We start from the raw sequence: 18,263 nt of genomic DNA, 5'->3' as shown, positions 1-18,263 counted from the left end.
CGCCTCTGGGGACGCTAAGTCAGAGCCGCCGGCGCGGGCACCGACGTGGGGAGGGGAGGGGGCACAGACTGAAGGAGCGGGGACCCGGGAGGGGAGTGGGGATCGAGGGGAGAGGAGGGGTGCGGCGAGGGGAGGGAGGGAGGGGGCGCAGGCTGCAGGAGCGGGGACTGGGGAGGAGGGGGAGGATGGTGGGGAGAGGCGGGGTGCGGCGAAAGGAGGGAGGGCGCGGGGAGGGGGCGCGACGCTGCTGACGTGGGCAGGGGTCGGCGCGGCGGGCTGTGGGCGGTGGCGGCGGCGCGCAGCGACACAGCGTCCCGCGGCGAGGACGAGCGAGCGCCGCGCCCGCTGCTCCCCGCACAGCCCGCGCCGCGCGCCCCAGGAGCGGCCGCCGCCGCTGCCGAATCGAGCCGCGTCGTCTCTGCGCTCCGGCTGCTCCTGGCGCCGCCATGGCCCCGGCCCTCTGGCCGCGCCTCAGCCGCATGCTCTGGCTGGCCTGCCTCCTGCCCTTGGCCCCGGCTAGGGTGGCCGCAGGTAAGGCGCCGCGCGGGCTGGCCGCCCGCCCGCCCTCCTGGAGCCGCAGCGCGCCCGGGGCCTCGGGGCCGTCTCGGGCCGGCGGCCTCGCCGGGAGCCGGGGATGCGGAGGTGGCGCCCTGCGCCCTGCGCGCACCTCCCTCCTCCCCGGAGGGCCCTGCGGCGCGCTGCGGAGGGGCGCACAGCCAGCCCCGCGCCGGACAGCCCTCTCTGTCCCTCCACCCTGGAGTCACCCGGCACTTGAGGGGTCTCCCGCGCCCCTCGTTCCTGCCGCCACCTCTAGATCGGCCCAGCCCCGGGAACGGCACGGTGGCCGGCGCATCCATGCCGTTGCCTGGGAACCTTGCGGCCGCTGGGGCTGGGGGAGGACGCTGCGGGGAGACCCGAGCCGCCCGGGGTCGCTCATCACGCCACAGCCCCCGGAGAACGCGGCCAGGCTGCTAGCAGAGCAGCGTTTTTGCCTTAAAATGTCGCCTTATCTGGAGAGGCTTTCCACCCTGCTTGTGTTGGCTTCGGGAAGAGTGCGATTTTAGAGCCCAGGAAGCCAGTCTGCCATTTCCTCTCTGAGAATGAATTCCAAAATGGACCCGAGCTGGTTCTGCCGGGTCCCACCCCGCGTCCCCCGGGTCCACTTTCTACCACCCTACCTCCTCATCGCCGAAGGCGCCAGCACCAACTTTTCTGCCCCATTCTGGCGACAAAAGAAAAAAAAAAAAAAGGACCCAGACTGAAGAGTTGTCGGGGGACAGTTGGGATGTGGGTAGCTATTGGGTGGGTGTTAAACATTATCCAACATTTTTCATTACCGCTCCCTGCCCCCTACTTTAAAAGAATGTTAGAGAGAGGAAGAGATTTAATGCAAACTTGTGAAATCAAAGCCACGAGGTAAACTAAAACCCTTCAATTTTAGGGATGAATTAAGAGGATTTTGTGGGAATTGTGCTTGGTCAGGATCATCTGCTCTCCCCTAGAAATTCATATAGAAATGTGGTCTCTTGTCTATTAGGTTTACGTGTGTCCAGAAATTATCTATGTGGTCTAAACTACCCCCTGCCCCCCGCCCAAAGCCAGGGCAGGGAGAATTATTTCTTTGAAAGTCTTGTGTGGTTCCCAGCCTGGCCTATTGCACCCATGATGCAATCAGAATAGCTGGGAATGGGGTTGGGGAGAACCGACAGGGGAAAAAAGAGATTCAGAAGGACTTCCTCCCTTCCTGGGGTCTGGGTCTGCCAGCTTGGCGTGCTTACTGTACCCGACGTTGGAGTCAGAGTCTGTGTCCTGGACCATTAATAAGTTCCAGGCTATGTTGTCAGACTTCAGAGGTACCTTGGGGAAGTGTTTGGGGTTGTCTATATGTGCAGTATGAAAAGGCTGTTGTAGCCCTTTTCTAGAATGTTCGGGGCCCTGCAGGCTGTGCAGTCAGGGAAGATGTGCATGCTCCAGGTGGCGGCCCTGGGGGCCTGCTGGTGGGTTTCCCTCCGTGGGGCCTGCTTTGTGGCTATTGCTGCTTTGCTTTTTTGCTTTGGCCCTTTCAGGTCTGGGGCACTGGGCACCTGTGGAGCCCCTAAGCCCCTGCCTGGGCAGCTCTGTACTCTACGGCCTTGTCACTTGGGCTTATGAACTTGGAGAGATGGGTTTGGATGGGTAGAGAACCAGACCTGGGATTGGTTCCTTCAGCCACACATGGTAAAGCCTTCATGGTCTGTTTCAGCCTGGATGTCCTGGACACCTCTGGCCCTGCGGAAGAGAGGCAGCATCACCCAGGGGCTGTGAAACACGTTTTTCTGTTTTGTTTTGTTTAAAAACAAGCCTGAGAAAAGTGCCCTTGGAGCCTCCAGTGTCTGGACAGGTGGTGGGGGCTCCCAGGAGCTGGGCCAGTGTCTGTAGCCACAGCCCCGCCCCTCCCCCACCCCATCCCTCCTCCCAGCTGAGCTGGCTGCCCTCCTGATTCTATTCCCCTGGCAACGAATCTGCGTCGTGCTGACATGCACCCATCTAGCTGCAGATGCTAGATGGCCATTAGCATGCAGCCAAATGTCCCTGCCACCTGCCAGCCTTGCTCTAGCCCACGCTTCTTTCCTATAGGGTGGGCAGGAGCAAGAGGGAGAAAGGAGGAGGTGGCCTCTCGTATAAGCACCTGTTTCTGCGGCAGCCTGGTCAAATGCTGCCTTGCAGCCAAAGGGACTCAGCCTGGGGCAGTGCAGATTTGCTCTGTGGCCCCAGGCAGGAGCACTATCCCCTGGGGGACTCTGGGGACTTGGGTCCCTCTGTATAAAATACACACTGTGTTTTCCTGGAGAATCTTTTGTGTCTGGGATTCTCTCTTTGGGACTGAGACACTGTGAGGCTAGCCCAAATGACTTTATAATCCAAAATATGGCCCCAAGGAAAAGCATTAAGAACCAGGAATGTGTGAGGTGGGCAAGGGGAAAGGCTGGAGCCAGAGTCCCCAGTGGGGGCAGGCAGCGTGGTTGCAAGGCGAACGGGGCACAGTTGAGGGCAAACTTACTTACCTCCCAGTTTTGCTGAGCCCAGCAGATCTCTTGTGAGCCTGTAAGGGCACAGGGCATGTCCTATACTTCTGGGTCCCCCACCAGCTGTGGGGTAGGGCCCAAGGAAAGGGTTCAGACAGTAGCACCTGAGTGAAGAGTTTCCTGGGGCAGTGCCAGGTGGGCTGGTCCTTTTGCCACACCCTTCTCTCCAGATGCCACTCCGCAGCACAGTGAAGAACCCCTCCTGTGTGCCAAGCCCTTGGCTAGGCATGAGGGAGATGGAGTTGACTCCTGCCCTGCCCTCAAGGAGCCTGCAGTGCACTGGGGGAGATGAGGGAACCATTCCAACAGGGGTTGTGACAGCTGTGTGCTCGGGCTGTTGGGAGAGCACCGAGGAGGGGAAGGGTTCAGGGAAGGCTTCCTGGAAGAGGTTATATCCACAGACAGACCGGTGAAGAAGGAAAGGCAGGGGGGACAGCATGTGCAAAGGTCCTGAGGCTAGGAAGGACACAGCACGTGGCAGGGGGGGAACTGCAAAAGTTAAAGGGTAAAAGCTACAGCGTGGGCATGCCAGGATGGGAATCAACACCATCCATCCTGAGGCTGGCCCATGATCAGATGAACTGTGCTGGAAGCTTGTTGTTGGGGTGGCTGAGAGTAGGGCAGGATGAGAGGCCAAGGGTCAAGGACAGGATGGAGCAGTAATCCATCCAGAGGGGGCTGAATGCTGACCGTTGGCAATGTTAGTAATGATGGAGAGAACGAGTTAGAGTGGAAGAGGCCTGGGAATTGATTCAGGACAGCTGGCTCCTTTAACCCCCATGGAGAGTTCTAGGCCAGTGGTAAGTTTGGGAAGGGAGAAATCTAGAGCCCCATTGGCCAACAGAACTTTGGGTGGTGGAGGAAATGTTCTGTACCTGTGCCGTCCAGGAGAGTGGCAACCAGCCACAGATGGCTGTGAAGCACTTGAAATGTGGCTGGTGCAGTGGAGGAACTGAATTTTTCGTATGAATGACGTTTAAGTAATTCACTTTGATTAAGTTAAGCTTAACAGCACGAGGTTAGTGGCTACTGTATTGCTTAGTGGAAACTTGGTCAACGTCACAGGGTTCCATCAGCATTTAAGAGGTACCGGAAGCCCCTGAAGGGGTGCGTGTGGCCAGGGAGATGGATGGGAGTGAGGGAAATGAGCTGAGGGGGGCTTTCGGCCCCTCCTGCCTTCGGCATCATCTCTTTCACCCGGATGTGCACTGCCACAGGCTGGACATTCTCTAGCCTCCAGCCCTCCAGAAGTCTCATCTGCAAAGGAAAATTACAAATGACAGGAAAATAGTTACCAAGACATATGGTACTGCTATTGACAAGAGTGAAGGATGCTGGGAATTAAGACAGACCTGCCTGAGGGATCCTCATGCAAATACTGAAGTTCCCACCAGCGGGACTGCCGACATGCTTTTGATGTGTTGCCGTGTGGAATAAAGTAATTCAGAATTGTGTGCAGAGTGTGATTATGACTAAATTAAAAACTTCCGTGCATGAAAAAGGACCAGGAGGACAGCAGTGTGACAGCAGCTGTTGTGTTTGGGAGGCAGGGGACACTTCTCATATTCTTTATGTATGTGTATTACTTTCATGATGGAAACAAACCTTATTTTTAAACCCTTACTTTGTTAATATGACAAAATCTGCAGCAGTCTAAAGCAATTGAAGAATAAATGACTTAGGAGAATTCCTGTGATACAGAATGGAAGGAAACAACAATGGAATATATAATTTCAGAGTAAGAACATAATTTTTAAAAAAAATAGTAGGAAATGCCCAAGTGTGGTAACAGTGGTTCTATTGATTATTCCATTTTTTAAAAAAATTTTATACTTTACTTTCAGATAAATACAGTTAGTCTTCCCTTCAGTGAGTGGGTCAGGAGAGGAGTGTTATTTAAAAGGCCTCTTATCTGGCTTCTATTCCATGTGCTCCAGGCCCTGGTCTCTGCCTGCAGCCCGTGAGATGGGTTCCTGGGTTGCCTGGAAGGGCTGTATTCCTAGTATTTCAGTTCAAGTTCCCCGAGGAGTTGACTCAGCTGGAATCACAAAACTCCAGCGCTGGCCCTGCCAGGAATCTTGGGGTTCACCCAGAGCAGTGCAGTTGAATAGAACTTTCTGGGACAATGAAGATCTCCTGTATCTACACTGTCTGCTCTGGTGATCCTCAGCTGCACGTGGCTGTTGAGCCCTTGAAATGCAGCTACAGCGACTGAGTCAGTGGGTTTTAAGTTTGTTTCTTTTAAATCGAAGTTTAAGTAGCCACGTGTGGCTAGTGGCTACCCTGTTGGGCAGAGCAGCTGAAGCACCTCTCACTTTATAGATTTAGAAACAGAGACCAATAGAGAAGGACGCTTGGCTTGGATCCCAGTGAACCTCCTCCCCGAGGCTTGTTCTACCACCATCAAGGCGTTAGGCCTCTAGTCCGGACTCAGCTTTGTGTTTCAAATTGGAATTTTGTTTGACCTGGAAAGATTAGTCCAAAAGAGGTGGCTGATGAGGGCTATTTCTGGGCAGCAGCGACAGTGGTGCCACCTGTGACGTGCCTTGGCAGTCACTTCAGAGCTAAGAAGCCTGAGCAGGTCAGCATACACGTGCTCTGTTCGGTCCCGCTCGGCTGGCATGGGAAGAAAATGTAAATTGCGGACACTGGAAAGAGCGTGTGTTTGCAGTCGGTCAGACCTGGGTTTGAATCCCAACTTGACAGTGAACTAATTGTTAATTTTTTGTTTTGGCAGGAAGTAATTAGGCTTATTTATTTACTTAAGTATTTTAATGGAGGGGCTGGGGATTGAACCCAGGACCTCGGTGCATGCTAAGCATGCACTCTGCCTCTGAGCTACACCCTCCCCCGACAATGAACTAATTGTGTGACCCTTGGGTGGGTCACTTGAGCTGCCTGGGCCCCAGTTTCTCCACCTGTAAAAGAGAATAGTAGAAACCAGTACAGAGGGTGACAGTGGGGCTCCTTGCCACACCCCCTCCTGAAACGTAGCCTCTTTCTGGGCTCCTAGACCTGTATGAACTCCGCCTCACCGCTGATGGTCCCGCCACCACCGGGGCAGAGGTGACCATCACGGCCAGCCTGGTGGCTGACGACAATGGCAGCCTGGTCCTGCCCGCCAGCACCCACCTCTACCGCTTCCACTGGCTCCACACCCCACTGCTGCTCACGGGAAAGACAGACGAGGCATTCAGCTCCACCATCCGCGCCGTGGGGAACACGGCCGGGGACTTCCCTGTCTCCGTCTGGGTCACCACTGCCGACTGCTGGATGTGCCAGCCCGTGGCCAGGAGCCTCTTCGTCCTCCCCATCACAGGTGAGGAACTTCCCTGCTTGCTGATTTGCCTTCAGACCCTTGGCACTGAGAAAACATCCAGTCTGGCTAATAACTGCATAAATGCAGATTTGACTCATGGTTCCTTTGCTGCTATCAGTCAAGGTAACAAAGGAGCAGAAAAAATGGTAATACCCACTGCTGGCAGGGTTGTGCTGAAATGGACACTTTCTGGGGCTATAAATGAATACAACCGTTTGGAGAACCACTGATTGATACATATTGATGGTTATAAACTATTTCAGTCTTTGGCCCATTCTTTCTCATTCTCTCTCTTTCTCTCTCTTTCTTTCCCTCTCCCCACTCCGTTCCTTTCTCCCTCCCACCTTCCCTACCCTTCTTTTTCCAAGAACTCCCTGCTTTCTTGGTATTTACAACCTATTAGACAATTTATCTTTGGGAAATAAACCTCCCTCTGGGTAATGGTTTTTGCACAAAGATGTTCATCGCAGTTTTTATAACAGAAGAAAACAGGACTAAGCTAAGTATGCAACTCTAAAGGGACTGGTTAAGTATATTGATATAATTTGCATAATGAATAATAATGACCTTTACAAAGTGTGTGTTACAGCCTGAGGGAATTTAAAAACTCCAAACACAAAATTCTATAACCTACTTGATCAGCTGTGTTTAATGTATGTGCCCCTTAAACATGTGCTCATAGATACTTTGCAGTTCTTCAGAACATCAACCATGGTTGTGTTTTGAGTGATAGGCAGTTTCTTTTGTTTTCATTCCATTTTTTATCCATTTCCAAATGAGCTTTATTGAACACACCTTACTTTCTGCTTTTGTGGTGAAAAAAAAAAAAAAATCAGCTCTTAATTTCTTTTTTTTTAAGAGAAGGAGGCACAGAACAGTCTTCCTCGCCCAGCCCAGCACACTGGGTGTGGAGATGCGATCAAGAGAAATGCTCATTTTTCTAGGCTCATCTCATACTTTGAAGTATTTCCTAAGAGTGGCTTTCAAAGCCCGTGCATTTCCTTCTGGCTGGCTCTGGGCATCCTTTGTGCCAGAGAGTTCAGGGTCCTGTGAGAGGGGTACAAGAGAGGAACTATGTGTGTAGCACAGGCCGTGGGTCTTTATCGTGGGTATGCAGCAGGGGCAATGCTTTTTGGGGGGGCATATGCCTCTACATTCAGGGACCTGCGGGGGTCCTCTCTTGCAGCTGTCCTGACAGCGGGCAGGTGAGATCACTCCTCCACCTCGGAGGACTCACGCTCCCTTGGTCTCTCTCTCCCAGAGTTCCTCGTGGGGAACCTCCTCGTCACCCAGAACACCTCCCTGCCCTGGCCCAGCTCCTACCTCACCAAGACAGTCCTTAAAGTTTCCTTCCTCCTCCACGACCCCAGCAACTTCTTCAAGGCCGCCTCGTTTCTCTACAGCTGGGACTTTGGAGACGGGTATGTCCTTATCCCACTGATGCCCCAAAGCCTTGGTCCATGGCTGGTGGGCCTGTCATCCCACACGGAGTGTTCTGTACTCTCCCACCTTCACCCGCCCACTCTCCCTCACCCCAAACATGCCTTGAGCACCTGTGCCGAGCTTGAGGTGCATGAGGACCAGTGTGAGTCAGGCTTGGGACTTGCCTTCAAGGTGCTTGCACCCTAGCAGAGAGGGTCACTGGAGCCCAGTGACCTTTAAGGCAGGTCAAGGTGGGTAGAATCTTTCTCCCTTTGACTCTGGAGGGACCTGGCCAGCCGAACGCACGTGTGACAATGCGTGCTTGGCAGAATTCAGGCGTCTGGCCTCATTTCTCCTTATTCCTCCTCTCTGAGCAAGCCAGCAGGGGCTGCAGGTCGGGGAGTGGCGGTCAGTCAGGCTTACCTGGAAATGGGAAAGATTCTGCGTGAAGAGAGCGACAGAGCTACAGAGAAGTGGCAAAGCTTTGAGTAAATGAGTATGGACACCATGTCCAGGGGTCATAAAGATGTCAATTTCCTCCCAATTATGCTGTAAATTTAATGCAAATCCAGTAAAAATTCCAGTACGAATAATATTTGGAATGTGACAAAGATTCTACAAGTCATCTAAATTTTGTGTATAAATTATAATTTTATACATACATACACAAACATAAACCTACCCATAATGTATATACATACATATATATGTGTATATTGTTATAAAACCGTATATAACCATAAACCATACATACGTAACCATATATAGCTATCAAACATATACACATAACCATGTATAACCATGTTATATATGTGTATATAGTTACGTTTCATGTATATGTAGTTTTATAACATAAGGTTCATCTGTCTCAAGCGAGGGGACAGTCTCCTTACTGATCAGCAGCATTTATTTTCATGTTAAAGACTATTCACTGTCTCTATTGCAATTGGACATGTTTGACTAGCCAACGAAATACAGCTATTGTAAAGGAGGGGACAAGAATCATCATATACGCAGAACAGTACTGTTTGCCTGGAAAACACAAGAGACTCAACTGAAAAACCTTAGAACTAAAAAGAGATATTAGTAATATGGCTGGTTACAGAACAAAGACTCCTGGTTTCTCCATATAATGGCAATCAAAAAAACCTTTCATAATAGCTATAAAACATAAAAACTGAGAGAATAAAGTTAGCCTAAAATTGTAGGATTTATATGAATAAAACCACAAGTTGTACTGAGAACCTTAAAAAGACTTTTAAAAATGAAGAAAGAATTTCTCGATATTGTCAGAAGAAAAAGAAATGATGAAAAAAGCAGAATGATGATGAACGGGGATGGGAAAAGGGTCTAGAAATTCATACATAAATGTATTTTAAAAGCTACAAATAATTTCAGCAAGAAAAGGTAGCTCAATGGAAGAGAATAGAAAAAGCAGAAACAAACCTAAGTTTATATACACATGTAATATATAATATCAGTGGTATCTCCAGCCAGTGAATAAAGATAGATTATTTAATAAACAGTACTGGGATAGTTGGTTAACTGGGGAAAAATCTGATCCCTAACAGAACAATCTGATCCCTAACAAAAGCTATTCCAGATAGATCTAAAATAGCAAACGTAATGAACCAGGACTAGATTGAAATGTAGATGATCACCTGCAACTGAATAGTCGGGCAGTGAGGAAGGCATTTCAAAGAATAAAAATAAAATGCAGAAACTATGAAGGAAAAAATGCCAAATTTGGCATCATCAGATTTAAAATTTGAGTATGAAAGAAGTAAATCAAACCAAAATATAAAGATTAGACTGGAAGAAAATATTTGGAAGATACAGAATAGGTAAAGGTCAGATAAACTTCATGTATAAAGAGCATCAGCAAATCAACAAGAATACTTTATTCCTACTAGACTTCCTTTTGAAGAGATTCAGGTAATTGTAGGGAAGAAGCGTATTACACACTTAATATGTTATATAGTAACCTGTGATGGAGGTCTAATTCTTCCTGTTTTACAGATGAGAAAAGTAAGCCAGAGTGATGTAGATAGGAAATCTAGAGCTGAGATTCAAGGCCCGTTGTGTCTTAACTCCAAAGTTTATACTTCTCCCCTCCCCAGATCTTCCCTGTCTAACATGTAGCCTTTCCCGTGTTCCTGGCTGGGGGGAGCCGAGCACTTCCTGGCAGGTCACAGGGACCTGTTGCCAGGAGTTCTCCCACCTGTAACTTACGCGTACAAAGATGACCAGCAGCCACTCTACTCAGGCCCAGCTGACCTCGTGCCCTGGCCGGCTCTGGGGACTGCTGCCCTGATGACATTTTTGCTCCCGTGGCATTGGTAGCTGACTGTACAGCTACCCCTGACTCTAAGAAGCCACATGAGTCACTTCTGTCATCTCTGTCCTCCCTTTCACCTTACAGCACCCAGATGGTAACAGAAGATGCTACAGTCTATTATAACTATTCCATCATTGGATCCTTCACTGTGAAGGTCAAGGTGGTGGCGGAGTGGGAGCAGGCAACGCTGGATGCTGGGAAAAGGATCGTGCAGAAGACAGGCGACTTTTCGGCCTCACTGAAGCTGCAGGGTGGGTCTCTGGAGGTTGGTGTGGGTTGGGCGTTTGGCCCCTCGGGGAACCCTGGGTACCGCTCCTTCCAGGGCTGGGTCACACACAGACCAGAGGGGCTCCAGTGGGGCACTGGGCTGAGCTCAGATGCACAGCCTCTCTTCTGTTCCCCTGGAAGCCCCCTGATTGGTCTGTCATTACCCAGTTTCTAAGAGGGCACTGAAGACCACAGAGGAAGTCAGGTGGCCACCAAGTGGCAGAGATGGGATTTGAACCCAGAGCCAGAGCCAGTGTCTGGGCCCTGTGCTGTGAGTTGGTGCATCCCCATCACTCCTTGTTCCCTGGCTACCTCGGCCGCCAGTCAAGAACCATCCTGTTGGGGCTGGGATGGCCTCCGTCTGCTGCACAGGGAGGGGACACCCCGACCCACCTCTCCTGGCTTTGGTGAGAGGGGTGCGGGGGTAGCTACAGCAGGCTTCTCGGTTGTGCTGCAGTGTGTGGTAATGGGGTGCTGCTTCCCCTCACTCCCACGCAGCACAGATGACGGGGGATGAGGGGGCTATCCTGAGCCAGCCCCCCGGCTCCTGCATGCCAGAGCCCTGCTGCTTCCTCACTCTGAGCGGCTCCAGCACCTGCTCCTGACAGGAAGGCATGCCCTGAATGTGACCTGTGACCTGCCCTTGGGGAGAAGCAGGAGGAGGACAGGGTGGCGGTCACACAGCCTCGGGGCCCCAGGAACCCTGAGACAGCTGTCGTCAGCCACCAGGTATAACAAGGTCTTCTCTGCCTTTCAGAAACCCTTCAAGGTATCCAAGTCTCGGGACCCACCTTAATTCAGACCTTCCAAAAGATGATCGTGACCTTGGACTTCCTGGGGAGGTAAGTGAAGCCCAGAGTACACTGTGCGTGGCCTATGGTCCCGCCCACACCACCCATCAGAGGCTTCTGACCTTGCTCCATCCCTGAGGGGCCCCAGGTTGGGGAGCCCACAGAGGGATGGGACCACCCTTGACCATGCCATGGAAGAGTCATGGGCATGGCTTCATTCCCAGGGTCCGGGGGAGGGAGCTGGCCTTGGGCTGTCTGCCATGTGGGCATTGAGGCAAAGGCAGGTGAGGGACCTCTCCTGTGAAGAGCCTTCCATATGTAACCTGGCCATCCCCATGGAAAGCAAGCCATCTCGGGTGGGGCCTGTCCCTGCTCCTGCCAAGACCACCATTAGTCTGAGTTTGTGGTAACTGATAAGACACAGAGATGCTGGTGTGTTCTCCCTACAAGGGAGCCTCTCTCTGGGGCCACTGGGATGGATGGAGCTGCAGAAAAACTGTGGTCAGGGCCCAGCCCTCAAGGACTCTAGTGGAAAGGACCAACCCCACTCAATCCTCTGACATGGGGACACGTCAGAAGGAACCAAAGCTAGACCAGGAGGGGACAGAGTGGCCAAGGAAGAGGAAGACGAGCCAAAGGGCTGGAGATGGCTTCTGAAGCTTTCAGGGGGCTTTGGATGCAAGAGCTTAGTACCCGGAGAGCGGGTGGAAAGCCACTGTGTTTGGCAGACCTGGATGCTGAGTGGGCGTTTTACTGTGGTCTGGGGTTGTGTAACACAGGAATGCTCGCTTGGAACTCCTTAGATGGACCTGCGTTTTCCAGATTCTGAGCCTATGCTGTAGCAGATGGATAACCCCTTCAAACCCATCTAAAGCTTACTTATCCTTTCAGACCCTACTCAAATGCCACCTCCTCCAGGAAGCCCTCCCTGACTCCTCATTAAGAACATGTTCACCCGTCCCCTGTGCTTCCACAGCACACCATGTGTGTCACTGGAGCACTCGTTCTGCCTCGTCCAGCAGTCTGTGCATGTTCCTGTTTGCTTCACTGGCCTGGCGTCCCCTTGGGGTCCAGGGCCATCTTTTGGGTCCCATTGTGGTCTGCAGTCTGGAGGGTGTGAAGCAGAGGCCAGAGCAGCTGGGTGTTCTGTCCTGGAAAGGACACTGAAGTTCATGACCGCCTGGCCTTTCTTGGACTTGGTCTGTACTCACACTCCTTGCCGAGCCATTTCTGAAACAAAACACCCCCGTTTCCCTGCAGCCCCCCTCTGAACGTGTGCTGGCGCCTCAAGCCCGAGTGCCTCCCGCTGGAGGAAGGGGAGTGCCACCCGGTGTCAGTGGACAGCACGGCTTACAACCTGACCCACATCTTCAGGGATCCTGGCGACTACTGCTTCAGCATCCGGGCCGAGAACGCCATCAGCAAGACGCATCAGTACCACAAGATCCAGGTGTGGCCCTCCAGTAAGTGACTCTTGCCTCTGCTCCCCACAAAGGCAGCAAAAGCCAGTCAGCCCTGCCACCACCACCAGCGTGCTGCCACCGGCCACCTCTACCGATGACCTCAACACCCGACCCCACCAGCGCTAGCACCATCACTAACCCTACGGGCCCCAACCCACACCACTGTCTGACCACCCACGGCACCACCCCCAAACTGCTGGTGCCATCAACAACCGGCTCTCGCGCCCCAGCACCTGCACCCCTCAGCTCCCCCAGCACCACCCTCAACACCAGCACCACTAGCAGTAACAGCAGCCAACTTAACTACTGCCAGCCAACCTGCCCTGCACCGTCGCCACCATCGCCACCTGCTACAGACAGACACTCCAGCGCCTTCAAGAGCCAGAGACAGCGTTGACGTTGCTACCACCTTACCACCAGCAGCACGGCTGTTAACACCCCTGCCACCAGCCCCTGCACCAACCATTCGGGCCAATGCCATTCATGCTGTGCTGCCCCAGCGGCGTCCCAGCTTCAGCTCTCTTGTTGCCATCATCCTGTCAGTGTCCCTTCCACATTACCACTGCCACACTTGTCCTCGCACTAAATGAGCCATCACCCCCACCCATCCCTCCATCTCGGCACTGTTGCTGCTACCACTAAAACAAGCGTCTCCTACGGTGACTGAGCTGGACTCACAGGGCTGCTGTGAGTCTCTCGGGGAGTGTGAGCTGCTCAGAAATTGCGCAGTAAGGCCCCTCATTCATCAGGTGCTCAGCTGTCACCCCCAGAATTCCCTTCCCCAGACCATCGTGAGGTGCTGCCACCGGCTTACAGCCATGGGATTGGCTGATGACAGCGTTAGGTCCTACCCTTCATTTCCTGGGGAGGCCCCTTCTGTGACCCCAGAAAAGGGCTTTCTTATGTAGAGGAGGAAACAGAGTCTCAGTACCCTAAGGGATGGTCTTTTCAGGTGCCCAGTCAGGTCCCACCCTATACAGAACAAAAGGGGAAACCCTGCCAGCTGCCCTTGTCCCCAGGGTGGCTGTGTAAGTACACCAGGTACGTCACTGTCACCTCCAGTCTCCCCAGTCCATCTGAGCCCTTGGGCAGATGTCACATTCCTCTCTGGGCCCTGGCTGACCCTGTGGGCCAGGCAGACTCTGTGACCTGCAGGCGTCACTGGGGGCCTTGGGCCTGGCCTCCCCCAGCACCTCCTGGGCACTGAGGGCCTGGGATCCCTCTGCAATTCCTTGGAGAGGACAGCACAACAGGTAATCAAGGCTGCCTTTCCTTGGGAAACAGGTCCTCATGGTGTGTGGTGGCGCCTCTAGCAGGAGGGTGGGGGAAGAGGGAGAAGGAACCGCACTTGCTGATCACCTGCCTTGCACCTGGCGCCTTCTCTCCCCTCATCTGCACACACCCCTGTGGCAGCCTCGTGGATCAGTGTTACCCTCAGGTCACCTGGTCAGAGCCAGGATTTGAACCCAGGACTCTAATCCAGACACTGAGCTCTTCCTGCCCTGCCATGTGGCTTCTTGGCCACAGGATCAGGAAGTGAGCCCAGAGCTGCCAGAAGCTGGAAAGCTATGACAGGTCACAGGGCTGCGTGGGTGTCCTCACAGCTTGGCTCCCTTCCCCCGCGCGGGGCACCCACGAGGAGGCAGCTGCTAGGTCTTTCACGGCCTAGATTAGGAAGTCGTACGTCCTCACTCTGTCCTGTGTGTTCATTAGGAACAAGGCACCGTAAGTCCAGCCTACACTTGGGGTGAGGAATTTTGTTGCATCTCTTGAGAGTTGCTATCAAGTAAAACTTTAAAACCCCTCACGCCCCAACTTGGTTTTTGCCAAATCCTTTATCTACCTATTGGGTTTCCTGGTTAGGATGCATGTACACAAGGGAAAAAAAGCTCTGGTGAACTGAGTGTTGTCTCCCCTGTGCCGCCGCCTCTGGAGAGCTAGCATTCAGCACCAACTACCCAGGCTCGTGACTTCACCCTCTCTCACTCCCAGGCATCCAGCCAGCTGTCTTCGCTTTCCCTTGTGCCACGCTTATCACCATGATGCTGGCCTTCATCATGTACATGACCCTGCGGAATGCCGCTCATCAGAAGGACATGGTGGAGGTGGGTGTTTTGTGGGGTGGGGGCTGGACTCCTGGTCCCTGACAGGACAGGATCTGTGGCGAGGGCACAGGGGCTGGGCCAGAGGTCCTGGAGGTGGTCTGGATGTCAGAGCAAGGCCCTGGGGCGGGGGTGATGTGCCCGAGAGGCATCTGTAAATGGGGCTCGATTGTTGACTTGGCTGCTTCCTACACAACTTACCTCCTTCTGTGCTCGCTCCCTGCTGGGCAGCTGTGCCCATGAAGGTGAGGGAGAGGGCTACCTTCAATACTCTCCCTACAAAAGAGGGAGAGGCCCCAGGAGCGGAAAAGCCAAAGGCACAGGGAGGCGCTTTGCGGCGCCGGAACAACGTTTCTGTGCACGCTGCTGCCGGGCAGCTGAGCTCGTAAGGCCACCTCGCCGGGCACCTGAGCCCGGGAGCGCACCTGACGAGGCTCCTGGTGGGCGGGTGATTGACCCGTGGGGTTTTGTTTACCATAGGTGGCTGATTTTGACTTTTCCCCCATGTCTGACAAGAACCCGGAGCCACCCACTGGGGTCAGGTGCTGCTGCCAGATGTGCTGCGGGCCCTTCATGCTGGAGACGCCCTCTGAGTACCTGGAAGTCGTCAGAGAGAACCATGGGTTGCTGCCCCCACTCTACAAATCTGTCAAAACATACACAGTGTGAGCACCTCCTACCCCGTTTCAGTGTTAATGGACTGCCGACTGGGCACTCCGGGCAGGGTGGGGCAGGGTGGTGCCCACTGCCCAGCAGGAGGGGTTCGCACACGCAGGGCCATCTGCCCTGGCCTGCCGTCCATCTGTACAGTCCAGCCACCTCCACAAGCCCCCCACCAGTCACACCCCCCAGCCATCCGTCCATCTGTACAGTGCAGCCACTGCCGTCAGCCCTTCCCCATCAGCCCTACCCCACCCCTTGCCTTTGAAGAGTCCCCAAGTGGGACTGACACCGGACGTAGTCCCTGCTGTCTCCTAGGTGTGCCTGGCGACCCCTCGCCTGTTTCTCCCCTATTGGCTCATTTGCCTTCCATCTGGGGTTCACGTTTCCCTCCCCCAGGGAGCCCTGCTCACATCAGAGAGCCGGGAGGCAGGTCCCAAACGGTTCATTTAAGGCCACATCATGAAAGGTCGTACATACAGAGGCAGGCGTGCAGTGCACACAGGTGTCACACAGACATTTCGGGTGGTTTCCTCTGTATCAGTTGGTTGGTTGCTGAGCTGTTCCCTGAAACAGAACTGAAATGAAATCTGACCTTTCTCACATGGCCCCGAACGCTCCTGAGCTGGCCCCTCCCTGTGGGCACTGTCCCTGGGCTACTGGGTCCCATCCTAAGGACACCCAGTACACTGTTGGCTGAAGGTTGGGCGGGGGCAGGGCTGATGCTATGTGAGTGCAAAGTGCTTTATAAATAGCACCTTCTTCACTGAGTCCCTGTTAAACTTTCATGGAGGAAAAGACTTTGCAGGAAAAGAAGAATCAAGCCGGGAGGCTTGGGTTCCCTGTGGGGAGGCGGCAGTGGTCTTGCCCCTGCCCTCCAGCTTCTCCCAGGTGGCCTTGAGAAGAGGCAGGACTGGAAGGAGCCCAGGGCGGTGGTGGGGGGACCAGTCCACTCCTCTCCCTTTGGCCCAGCAACCTGGGGGAGGCAGAGCATGTGCAGAGAGTGTGTCATGGGTGCAGAGGGAGACCACACTGAGGCCCCGTCCAGCGGTGCAGGAGTGGGGGACAAGCGGGCCTGTCTGGGGCCGGGGGCGGGGGCAGGGGCTGTGGCTGTCATCGTTTGCTCTCAGACTCTGTGCTAAAAGCAGCTTTCCCACTGCTGTGTTGCTCACTCATGAAATACTGCCATTGCCAAATAAAGCTTGCGTGCCCTGAATATAGCCAAGCATATGCCGGGCGGCCAGTCTAATTCTTTTCTACACACGGACGTTTGGGCCTTGCAAGCAGCAAGAGCAGATCCCGGACGTCCCCATCCTGTTCTCCGGCAGGTGCGCTGGGATGGAGCCGCTGTCTAGGACCTTGGGTCTGGGTCAGTGGTTTGGGCCATTGGTTCTCAAACTGCCACTCAGGCTGCATCACAGACGATCAGACTCCTGAGGGTCTCCTGGAGGTGGGTCCAGGTGCCCCAGGGTGGCTGCAACGTGCAGCCAAGTCTGAGACCCTGGGGTGGACTCTTGATCAGAGAAAGATGTCAGCCACTCCTGGGAACCTGGAAATGCAGATCCTTGGGCCCCACGCCACACCTGAATCAGCTCCTGGGGAAGCGGGGCAACCCCAGTGCACCATCAAGTGTGAGAACCTCCCATCTCCATCTAGGCGTTTTGAACTTGGACATGGTGAGATTCTCTGGAGGTCTTGTTAAACAGCATGTATTCAGGCAGAAGGGCTGGAGCGGGCCCTGTGATTCCACGTTTCTAAGCAGATCACAGGTGCTGCGGGTCCCAGGACCACACTTTGAGTTGCAAAGCCCTGAGGAGCTGGACATGGACGGGAATGGACCCCGACCCCACCCGTGCTGTGCCACTTCCAGCGAGCAGTCATTTAGGGAGCTTTCTCAGAATTCAGCATCGTTGGTACGCGGGGTGGATGCTGCCACACACCTTTGCTCTGGCCTCCCACCTAGGGGCCAGCTGTGTCGGGGTCTGGGGCGGGAAGGAAACATGCCTTGGATAACCAGTTAGAGGATCAAATGTAACCTTGGAGAAAGGTGGTGGGGAGGGGGCTGTTGTTACCTTGACTTATTTTAAAGTGTTCTCCATAGACAAGCGCCATTTTTTTTTAAAGGGCAGGTTCTAACCTGGATGCTGGAGTTATTTGTTTTTGTTTTTGTTTTTTGAACAGAGGCACTGGGGATTGAACCCAGGACCTCATGCACACGACACACGCACTCTACCACTGAGCTATATCCTTTCCCCCTCCAGGTGTCATTTTAGAACCACTCCCTGCTGGCATAATGCACAGCCCCCTGTCTCTTCACGTGCCTTCAAGAGAACCAGGATTAAAAAAAATACAAACTCAACTCACCCAGAAGAATTTAAAAGTGGTGTTTCAGGCTGTAAGGGGAGCTACGTCTCTGCAAAAACAGGGGTCATCGGGTGTTTGTCTTACAGAAGTTAAAAAAGGTTTTATGATGGACTATTACTCGGCCATAAAAAACAATGAGCTAATCCCATTCCCAGCAACAGGGATGCACCTGCAGACCATCTTACTAAGTGAGGTCAGTCAGACAGAGAAGGACAAATAGCATATGATATCATTTATATGTGGATCTAAAAAAAGACACAAATGAACTTATTTACAAAACTGAAACAGGCTCACAGACGTAGAAAACAAACTCATGGTTACCAAAGGGGAAAGGTAGGGGAGGGATGAATTGGGAATTTGGGATTAGCAGATACACACTATGGTATATAAAATAGATAAACAACAAGGACCTACTGTATAGCACAGGGAGCTATATTCAGTATCTTGTAATAACCTATAATGGAAAAGAATA

At 53.2% G+C, this 18,263-nt stretch overlaps 1 protein-coding gene across 2 annotated transcripts; it reads left to right on the top strand.

The window, feature by feature from the left end:
• The first annotated feature begins 298 nt into the window (after window positions 1-298).
• On the top strand, window positions 299-16,657 carry TMEM130 (transmembrane protein 130). 2 transcript variants are annotated; one of them, XM_032460050.1, is made up of 8 exons: window positions 299-531; window positions 6,079-6,384; window positions 7,646-7,805; window positions 10,229-10,395; window positions 11,169-11,253; window positions 12,463-12,665; window positions 14,658-14,770; window positions 15,284-16,657. In XM_032460050.1, the coding sequence occupies exons 1-8, from the start codon at window positions 447-449 to the stop codon at window positions 15,434-15,436; spliced, it is 1,272 nt and encodes a 423-aa protein (XP_032315941.1). In that variant the 5' UTR covers window positions 299-446; the 3' UTR covers window positions 15,437-16,657. The 2 variants fall into 2 exon arrangements, with proteins under 2 accessions (XP_032315941.1, XP_032315940.1); XM_032460049.1 differs by having other exon boundaries at window positions 15,248-16,657.
• Window positions 16,658-18,263: the final 1,606 nt, after the last annotated feature.

The sequence above is a fragment of the Camelus ferus genome, chromosome 18, assembly GCF_009834535.1.
Source record: "Camelus ferus isolate YT-003-E chromosome 18, BCGSAC_Cfer_1.0, whole genome shotgun sequence".
In the NCBI taxonomy this organism is placed as follows: domain Eukaryota; kingdom Metazoa; phylum Chordata; class Mammalia; order Artiodactyla; family Camelidae; genus Camelus; species Camelus ferus.
Note: the sequence above shows the minus strand (reverse complement) of the source record. Positions and strands in the feature narration are given on the sequence as shown.